At 44.1% G+C, this 10,921-nt stretch overlaps 1 protein-coding gene across 6 annotated transcripts in view; it reads right to left on the minus strand.

Moving 5' to 3' along the window:
• INTU (inturned planar cell polarity protein) overlaps positions 1-6,882 on the minus strand; it is a 52,803-nt gene extending 45,921 nt beyond the window's left edge. For 3 of the 6 annotated variants that reach the window (XR_010472411.1, XR_010472410.1, XM_065062054.1), the window contains exon 1: positions 1,056-1,216. Coding sequence is in view for 2 of the 6 variants with exons in the window: in XM_065062054.1 (XP_064918126.1) it covers positions 1,056-1,180 (125 nt within the window). In the remaining 4 variants the exon portion in view is untranslated. Of the gene's footprint in view, positions 1-704; positions 865-1,055; positions 1,217-6,711 lie in introns of those variants that run through there. The other 3 variants (XR_010472412.1, XM_065062055.1, XM_065062057.1) reach the window with 3 other exon arrangements.
• Between the last annotated feature and the right edge of the window lie 4,039 nt (positions 6,883-10,921).

The raw sequence follows: 10,921 nt of genomic DNA on the forward strand, positions 1-10,921 counted from the left end.
AGGTCCAACAGAAGAAACTGATTGGACCAAAAATTAAAGCTTCACAGTGATAGAAAAGATGCATTGCAATTTATCCACCGGTATTATACATTGCGTTCTATGTTGAACACTGTAGAATACAGATTTGTCCTCTGAACACATACAATTGATGCAGGTAAATAGGCATTTTAGATGAAAGAATTGGAAGAGAGGAAAAAAACCCAAGCAAACACACACATACGAAAAGCATGGCTTCAGGCAGAAATGTGTTACACTTCAGTTCTGGCTTATAAACATGGGAACCAAATGATGTAGGTGTACATCCAACTGCTTTGTCACTCACCAAGCCACATGTATGGGACAACTACAAAACAAAGTATACTTAAACACACTTCAAACCTCTCCCATCAACATTTTCTTCTTCACATTACCTAATGAACATAACATGCCAAATAAAACGTTATTAGACCTTGAAAAACACATTTGAACTGTCAAGCGGAGTTGCTTTAATGCAGGGAACTGGCAGAGAGTAAACTTTTATACAAAATTTTAAAAATAACAAATGAAAACCCCAGTGGTTGCATATATGACTTTAAAATATGTATTGGTATTACAGAGCTGTCTTCTGACCTACCATTTCCCAAAGGACAGGCCACTAAAATAAGAAGACAGCATCTCCAACGCTAAAGTATTTATACTCTGCGAGACAAGTCCCTCTTTCCCACCTTTCCGAGGCACCTGGGACACAGGTCCCAGCCCACAGCCCGCCCGCCAGCTCAGCTCACGCTGCCGTTTTGTGCGGGGCTGCGGCAGCGCAGCCCCTGGCAGCGAGCGCAGGGACGCGCAGCCCGAGGAGGCGCGGCCAGCGAATACACCACGCGAAACGCCTCCGGGAGCCACTCGCGGGGACAGGGCGAGGCGGGGAGCGCCCAGTGCTCGGGCACACGGCACCACCGAAGCCTCGGTCTCCCGAGTGTCTAACGGCGCTTGAGTGAGAAGCCGCTTTCCCGAGGCGCTCACCCCCCGGCCCGGCCCCCGTGACGCGGCGCCTCGCCCCCTCCCCCGCCCGCCCTTACTCGGAGCTCGCGGACAGCGAGGTGGCGCACGAGCCGCTCTCGCTGCCGCCGCTGCCCGCGTGCTCGGCGCCTTCTCCGCGCGACGGCTCCGGGCTCTCGGCAGCGCCGCGCCCGCCGGACGCCATGACACCCGCCGCCCCGCACGCCGGGCGGACACGTGACCCGCGCCGTGCCCTCCCCATTGGCGGCCCCGGCCCGCCGCCATGGAGACGGGGAAGCCGGGAAGCGCCTCCCGCCCCGAGCCGCCGGGCGCGCGGAGCCCTAACGGTCGCCCCCGGGAAGAGCCCGCGCCGCGCCTGAGCGCCGGGCTGCGGTGAACGGCGACCACGGCACGCACCGCCCATCCACCCGGGAGGACGCAAACGGTAGTTGTGGTGCAGCACCTGGCAGAAAGACCAGCTCGCCTTCCTCCTGTGGCTGACACGAATGAGACACGCACATTCGAAAGTGCCCGACCTCCCGAAAACGAACAGCTGAGTCCCACTAGTCCCTTGAAAGTCTTTCAGTGCCTCAATATGGAACACATAATGGAGAACAGACTATTTATTTAGTTGTCTGATATCAAGGTCTCAGCAACAGTCCCATAAAAGAGACTATTAATGAAACTCATGCTCCTCAGAGCATTGCTTATAATCAAAAACTGATTTGGAGAAAGAAACCTGAGGTAAATAGTAATTTTCTTCAATTCACACGGTTAACAGTGGAATACTGTACCCTGTCATGCTCCATCATAATAATTTAAAGCCTTGTGAGAACTAAGATAACTTTTGGTTAGTCAGGAGAGTGGTTGGGTTAGGGAGGAGGGGCAAGGATGCGAGACAGAACCAAACAATCTGGATGATTTGGCACCTTAAAGCAATCCATGAAGTCTACGAATGCAAAATCCTGCACAGTCGAGAGAGACAGATTAAAAAAAAAAACTACTCAGCTTTCAGGACTTAAATTATTCACATCCATGAAAAACAACACCCATGGCAACCCTGCAGGCAACTTGCTGTGTAGCTGTGTCAGTAAACCTATCAGGACATGCATAGTGAATCAGGGAAGGGATGGAGAATAATTATTGGAATATTTTTAACGGCTTGGATTTAATCTCTGCTCAGTGGGATACTTGCACAGCTTCAGCAGTGAGATTTTATAGTGCTGGAGCACTGTGTAGGAGTCACAGAATTCTGGTATGAAATGCTTGTGCTTGAAACTGTTGGGGAAATGTTTGTTAATAAGTGTGATTTCAAGTGAATTAATAGACAGGAATGTTTTTGACTCATAACCATGTGATTAAGGCTTCAACTAGAGTAGTTAGAGATACCCATATTAAATTTTGTGGCCATTCCTAAGTGCCTATATAAGACCTGATTTTACAGATAAATCACTGTGGCATGGATTTCAAGAATACAAACCTAGCCAAAGGAGGAGACAAAAATATTCTCTATCTAAAGAAGAAAAAATACATTTGTTCTAGTATGGTTTCATTCAGTTTTGAACATGACATAGTAGATAAGTTGTGGGGTTTTCTTCCTTCCTCTTCATAGGAAGTATGCATGGTAAACAATTATGGTAAACAGATCTCTGTTTCCAGTTGTCAGAATGCAAGATATACATGCCCCAAAATTCATTCTTTCTACCACTTCCACAAAAACGGGTGGAAAAAACATTTTAAAAGTACCCTACTTCCCAAAAAACTTACTTTGTGAAAACAAAATAGTCTGCATGAACTGCATTTCCCAAAGAGCCTAAAGAGTTATGATTTTCTAAGGGGAACAACACAGGACTTAGTTAACAGAGATAGGTGAGATATGCTGTCCCGCCCTCCCTGATTCTGCTTTTATTTGCAAGCACTTTTAATACAGCAAAGAGCATACTGAAGTATTACTGCAGCGAAGTGATAGTCTATGCCAGATGGTCCTGTTAGTTAAGTTAAATTTCACTGAGTTAAGGAGTTGGTTAATCATTTCCAGTTGTTTGCTCAATAAGTGAGAAATACAGGCTCCCCAAAAAGGAGGGGAGTCTTATGCTACTTGCTTTTTTATAGGGACAGCCTTATGACGAAGGAAAGGATGGTGGAAGATTTTGGTCCACTGAGAGAAGTAGTTGGGATTCACCTAAGTATTTTCCTGAAATAAATGTGGAATTTTTGTTGCTGTGGGAACAATTAAAAATCGTAAGACAAATTTCACACAGCAGGATTTTATTTTAGCAAAGACACAGATTTTCCCACATGATCCCTCGAGAAGACACTCTCTCATTTCTTGTGTATAAATATTAGGAAAAGATTTGAAATAATTTATTCTCTGGCAGATCCTTTACACTTAGTCCAATTAGTTGGGCTGATGCTTCTCACCGAGGAATCCATGAGCCTTCTAAGCTAGGCTGCTGTTATTAACAAGATGGTAAAATTTGCCCCAGGGCATCCTGGCATCAATACTACTACTCACCCTTACTGGATAACTGGTTAACAAGCATTTAAAAGTGGATGATTAAAAAGCACTCTATTTTGCCTAAAGGTTGTTCTGATTAGGTGTTCCTGCAAGGAACTAACTCCATGTGTGGAAATTCATTTCAGAACAAGAGTTCCTTGTTACTTTTTTGGCTTAACCTTCTTCAAAAGCTGTTGTGCTTTAAAGATAAGAACAGTCTGCCCTGATCAACATTTATATTCAGGAATAGATCATAGTTAAAAGAGAACAGTGTATAGGACACACCAAAGTGATATACTGGTCCTTTCTAATGAAGGAAGAAAATAACTAGGGCATAACTCCATTTTTTAGTTCTGTTGCATGGATACTTACAAACCCCTACTCCAACCACTGTCCATGTAACTGAAAATTTAAACTACTAACATGTTTTCATTGTTACACACTGACAGCTGTTTTTTTTCCAACCTGAAGAAGAAATAAGGCTGGAGTTATAGCCTTTTCTAGCAGGTAGATGGGAAAGCACAGGGAAATTTAGATCGGTGTTTATGATTATTCTTAACTTCTTGTCCTGTTTGGTTTTGTATAGTTAGGCCTGATCTTGGCAATTTTACCAGGACCCCTGATTTGCTGATGATAAGCCAGATTGATTTTGCTGATCCACGTTCAGCAGGCGTCTTGGGCCTGAATCATGGATGTAATTGAGCTCTTCTCAACACGGGGCTGAAAACGGAGACAGTGTTATGCCTTTGACATACTGGGGCAAACTAACGCTCCCTCTGCTATAAGCAAATGCTACTTGATGCTTAGGAGTGCCCAATTTATGCCTCTGAGGTGCCAATGCACTACCCAGGAATTATATCAGATCCTTGATTTTTCAGCAATCTCCTGTTTTTGGTTCAGGGGTTTTCCCCCTGTTAAATGCCAGAGTGGGTGAGGAAGAGCATAGGCTGCAGTGTTGCTTCTGCACTATCTGAATAGCGCTCCAAACTGGGAGGATTCTCTAACAACCGGATCTGACAGCTTTCTGGTGGTTCTGTACAGTGTAGGCAGTATAAGCAGGCCATGGTAATACTGTGAGACACAAATAAGCTCCTCTTTTTTCAAGATTAATGACGACAGTACAGCTTTCCCCTACCCTGCCAAAATCTTTCCTTGCTTAAGAGAGGCAAAAGGCATGCTTCCCTAGGCATTCCTTAACAAATAAGATTTTGTGACTTCAATCAAGATATGAATATGACTATTAATCACAAAATCTTCTGTTCACAGCTTTTCTGACATTATTGCGTAGAAACCATCCATAGCAAAGTGGCATGAATTGAATAGTGATACCAGACTGTCATTTTAATTGGGATATCTACACATAAACAGACTTAAATGAAGGCTACCTTTGTAACCAAAGGAACAGAAATTTTGTGAGAAGACACTGCAGCGCTCAATAAATAAAATATGCTGTTCTTGCTTTTTAAATTTTTTTTGCATCAACTTCCTTCTATGCAACTGTTAAAACGGATCATAGAAGGTATCCCAGAAAAAGAATATAAAAATAACAGGACAACCATGAAGAATTCGGGAAGGTTAGTTCAACCCATCTCATTCTTTTGCAAAACAGCCTTACAGAGTTAAGAGTTCCCTCCAGCATGAGAAGCAGCTGTAATTTCAAGTATGATTTTTCCTACTGTTTTTACTTCACTTTAAATCTACAGGCTTTTTTTTAAGGATCACCTGCTATGCATACCAGGCATGTCAAGCATGAAAGAAAACCATTATTTACAGTCAATCAACATGCAAATGTTTCAAGTATGAATAGTACCTTATTACAGTGAAAGTATACTAATATAAGCACTACCACGGGGCTGCATGATTTTAATCCAACTTTGAAATGAAACATTTTTTGTTAAGTCACTGACAAATGCATCCATGTGGTTTCAGATACCAGAGGGTTCCCTGGTAGCGTGTGAGTACATTTATTGCTTATGAAGTAGCTTCTGAGTGCAATGCAAGTATGGGCTGATTCCAGCGTGCCCTTCTTGCTGCTCTTCATGTTTTCATCCTCAGTGTTCACAGGACTGGATTTCAAGTGACTATTCAGTTTGATGTTTTGAGCTGGAAAGATGCTGAGTTGACGATTAGTTGTTAGTTTCCATAGCAAGATCTGTTTGGAGTTGGCACTGAGAGAGAGTGCACTCTTTCTTTGCAGTAGGAAATAAATCAATGAAGCTGAGAAAACACGTTAGGAAATGAATGGTTTACAGAACAACTGGAGATGAGCTTCTGTTGGATACGCTGAATGGGATGGTGTTGCCCTTGTAACATTTAAGCGGCTGACAGCCGCTTAGAAAATGGCAGTGAGAGCGGCTTTGAAAGTCCTGCACTGGCCTATTGGATAAGATCTTATTGTCAAGATTTCTTTATGAGGAAATACTGTGGAGAATTGCTCGTTAGGGCTGGTGAGGGCAAGGGAAATAGCTGCTTCTTTCTCATGCAGTGTGCCTCCTGGAGTGCCCATCTTGAGTTTGTGTGTATGCATACTTTCTTTTTTTTTCTGTATACAGATTCCCCCCCCCTCCCCTTAAAGAAAAGTTCACAATGCTTATAGAATCGATGCAACAGAGTTTCTGTCAGGGCATTTACACGTGTAAGAAATCCATCGGCAAGCCTCTGGGTTCGCACGCAGCCTTGCAAAGGTCGGCGGGCGCCCTTCAGCAGCGGCCGCACCAGGCAGGTCCGCCGCTTCTCCGGGACGCATGGGAACCCGGGGCGAGTGGGTGTCCCGCGGACAGCCGCTCTTTTCCCTCCGCATCCACAGCGGGCAGCCCCAGTTCCCGCTGCCCGCCTTCCTCTACCCGCGGCGGGCACGGCGGCTCAGCTGCCCGCGCCCCCCGGCGCTCGGGGTAGGTAAGGGGTGACAAGGACACGGCCCTTTTCCCTTCCTGCCGCAGCAACAAAAGGCTGCCGCAGGGAGCCCCTCCGGAGAGACGGGGGTTCTCGGCCGTCCCGCCACTGTCCGCCTCCTGCCCGGGGCGCCGCCGACCGGCAGCTCCTGGCCGGGCTGCGGCTACCTCCTCCTGGGCGAAGGGGCCGGGGCGCTTCTCACCCGGCCGCTATTCTGCCAGGGGAAGCAGTTGGAAGGCGAGGGGCACCGGAGCCACTCAAGCATGCGAACGAAACTGCAGCCGCCCCAAGCCGCGAAGTTTGCGGCGGGCCAGGGCAGGAGCCACCTCCCCGTCTCCGACACTGACCTGTGCAACAGGACGCTCTGCACCGAGTCCAGGTCCTCCAGGTTCCTGGTGACGGGCCGCGGGATGCTGTACCTGCCCGCCCCGAACATCGCGAGCGCCCGCGGCCCCTTCATGGCCCGCCCTACCGCCTGTCCCGCGGCACCGGCGACTGCGGGCGGCCGCGGGCAGGTGGGAGCCCTTCAACCCGCCCGCCTCCGCCGCGCCTCCCGCGCGGTCCTAGAGCCCGCCGGCGCCACGCCGCGGGGCACGGGGGAAACGCGTCCCACGCAGCTGAGAGCTAAAGCGTGCGCCGGGGAGACAGTGGGACTGGTCCTGAAGAGATGGTGGTCTGCTGCCGCCTGCTCACGCCGAGGGATCTGTTCCTGCTGTCTTATCGGCCGCTGAGGGGGGCGGCCTAACGCTGCTTCACGGTATTGTTTCGCTCAGGAAGGAGCAAACCCTGAAAACACAAGTTTAATTCAAATGTAGTGAAATCATTCCTAACTGAAGCCATACTTTTTTCCCCAGAGCTGCATCCACAGCTCTCATTGTGTGAAAAAATATTATTCCCCACGTGTTTTCCTGTAATAATGGAACTGGTCAGTTGATTCAAGTTCCTTAACTGTTAATATGAAAAATTTTCAATCCAACAAAATCTTATCCAGTCTTATTTTCCCTCTTTCATGAGACAGTAATTACAAATGCTTTCAGATGATCACTGCATTACAGGACTCCTTACTGGTTTCCCATCTGCAAAATTCTGACACATGTACAGGTATGTGAATGTATAAAAGTGGTGTGACCTGTAACTTTGCCATTTTTATTTTTTACCCATGCACTATCATCATTTAAGTTCTCTGCTCCTTTTACAAAGCAATCCGTTTTCTCTAATGTTTAGAATTTGGCAGAAGTTGGTCATCGCCTCCAGATTTTCTTCTATAGGTGATTTAAGATGAACAGCTTGCAATCAGTTATTAAAAACATCAATTCTAGTTTCCCTCAGTCACTGTGTCTGACATAATTATGGAGTTGTTTCCCAGAAAGACCATTAAGAAGAGGACCATTAGCATGATACAGAATGGATAATGGATTTGGGCGTTGGACTAGATGACTTCCGAAGGTCCCTTCCAACCCAAACAATTCTATGAATCTGTGATAACAAATTGGAAGTTATTGAATATTTTAGCACCCAACTCCATGGGACATTGGCGATTACATGGAGTAAAAGCTTATACTTTCTTGAAGACTTTGGCTTGTGTAGACAGTGACAACAGCTCGGTTTGGGGAGGGTGAATGCAGGATAACCATGAGTCTGGCTGGGTTTCTCATCAAGTAGTATGACTCTAATATTTAGGTATCTTACATTTTTTTGTGTGTGTGTGTGTGTAATTTTGCTTTCCTTTCTTTGATACCAGCTAGAAATTTTAAGAGAAGGACAATCTCCTCTGAATTCTACAACTGTCAATGATGTGAGAACCACCATCACTCTAAGAAATCACTTAGGCACAATCCATGTTTCTAGGTGACTGCACCACTGGGCAATGTATTATGTGAAACTTAGAATGTTACATACACAAATATTCCTGGAAGTATGGATCAGATGTCAAGGTTCAAAATTTCCCCCTGTTCATAATTATAGCTGCTTTTGTGTCTTCACAGCATGCCTGCTATGGTAACTGAGTCCTTTGAAAGTGGGGAACAGACAGTTCAGGTCATTTTAAGCTGAGTATTCACTCTTCATGCTGAAACAAACAAACAAACAAAAAAAACAAACCAAACCAAACCCAAAGATCATCTGATGATGCTTAAGGAGGCATTGATTAATCTGAAAATATTTTGTAACTGCTCTTTGAAATAATCAGCCTTTGGCAGCTCAGCAACTGACAGTACGATGAGAAGCCAGAGCTGCCAGCACTGTGTGTATTTTCCTCAAGCAAACACGAAGCAAAAGTCCCTGCACATGCATGCTGAGGCTATACTTTTTTGACTTCAGCAACTTATCTGGACCTCTAGATTCCCATCAGTCCTGTAACAACATGTTTTTCAGAACAGCATTATATAACTGCAGCAAAGGAAAAAGATGCAGAGATTTATTTTGTACTAATTTTTTCTACTCTTAACACTATTTTTATGTCCTGAGGGAGCAGAGATGGTTAATTTTGTATGCAACAGGGCTGTATTTTCCCAGTTCACTTAGGACACCACAAACCCCACCTCTGGGGCTGGCATTTGCTGGTAGAAAACAATAATAAACCCAGACATTACCATCAAAATCACACTGCATTGCCAGAAGGCCTTTCCAAGATGCTTGTCAGCTTTTCTTCCTCCCTGTGCTCCTTCTCCCAGGAGACCATTTTTTGTGTTCCTTGAAACTACTGACCTAATACTGAGCTTAAGGATAACATCATCTGCTACTAGTATTGTACTTTTACAGGGGCTTGTGGATATGTTTATTGCTTCCATCTCAACAAAACTAGAGCATGTAAATCTAAATAAAGAGAGCCTCAAAATGTGGCAAAATTAAAAAATGTGATTTAGGTTTTGTGTGGATTATGAAATAACAGATGCAACAGCACCATGCTGCTGGAATACAGGAAAAATAATTCACTTTAAACCAAAATATAATATTTTTCTATATATGAATTACAACTTTTCCTACATTTAGAGTGCAATGGCTTGATATTTATGGATGACCACATTGGAAAAAGGAAAGAGGAGCAGAAAGAGGAACAGAAATTCAACAGTGATACAGTGGATACTGTCAGAGACATGTGTTTTTTCTCTGAATATATTTATGTTACCTTAGCTGCACACAAGTTTCCTGAGTTAAACGAGAGAGTTCTGAGCTAGAAGGATTAATGCTCACACACAACTTTTGCAAACCTTCCAGCCTTTGACATTTACAAGAATTATTATAGTTGAATCTAGCAGAGTGAAATTTCAGTAAAATGCAAAGTCCCATTTCATTGTATTTTCTGCAAGATTTTAGCATATGATCAATATGCCACAGAAAAATGAAGGTCACCATTCCAACTGAATGTATTTAACTCTCTACATATAGAAAACATGGCATTACAGTGTATTTCTTGAACCCAATGAAATACATGAAACTGAAGGAAGATTTAAAAGTTCTGTGATGCAGAGAAACAAACCATTAGGGATTGGGGAAGGAGGAAATTTAACTGTGTCAAAAACAGAACAATGACAACAAAAGAGAATTTTAATAGGCACCCTGCATACAAAATAATTGTATGCCTGGGCTCCCCTTCTGTTTGTGGTACTTTTATTGCCAGCTGAACTGCCTTATAAAAGCCCTTCTGCTTTGTTAAAGAGTGATTCTGGTGCTTCTGATGTAAAATTAAAAAAAAAAAAAGCCAAGTATTTTGATGCTATGCTTATGACAGAGATCTCTTTCTGAGATTGTACTGTGTTTTTTTTCTTAAAGAAGCACTTGTTAGGCTCTTGATTATGAAACTATTTCCTAGGCTGACAGGCTCAGGAGTTTTTGAAGCATAATCCTCTTTTGCAAAAGACTAAAAGAGGTACTAAATTACTTTTGCTGTATTTGAAGACCTTTGGCTTCCTTAACTTGGCTAGTAAGTTTTAGCGTGCTTAGGGATCAAAGACTAACCTGCTTTCAGCGGCTGTACAAGACTGAAATCAGGTTATCATTGTTTCATATGTATCATTTGTCATTTATATCATTAGCCATGAGATTTAGCAGTCCAGGGATGGTTGAAATCTTTTGGAAGAGCCTCCATTCCTTCCACTGATTTTGGAGGGGAAATATTAGATAATTATTAATCAGTCCCCTTCTCTTGAGGCAACACATGGTTCCTAGTCCAATATCCTGGCAGTAGCCAACTGTGGGCTATTGTTGGCTGCAGACCCAGGCCGGGTAAAGTAAGAGACTGAAAAGAAAGTGGGTCAGCTGTGACTCCATCTGGATAAGACAAAAGTTGTGACAAGATTGCAAGAATTTAATGGAAATTAGGAGTGCCAAGCAGGAAGAATTTGGAAGATTTGTCTCTTTTAGATAATTTTTGCCCTGGTGATAAATTCATAGAAAAAGCTTATTTTTCCTGCTCAGTTATACCTATGAGTAAGGGAAACTATACCTTACCATACTCAGTTCCCAAACTAAGGCCTATGGCAAATTGTGTTTGGAGCACAAGGTTACTTTCCTGGCTATTCTATCCCTCCTCACCTCTTTGCTTATGAAACTGCTCCT

Source organism: Columba livia, chromosome 4 (assembly GCF_036013475.1).
Source record: "Columba livia isolate bColLiv1 breed racing homer chromosome 4, bColLiv1.pat.W.v2, whole genome shotgun sequence".
NCBI classification, from domain to species: domain Eukaryota; kingdom Metazoa; phylum Chordata; class Aves; order Columbiformes; family Columbidae; genus Columba; species Columba livia.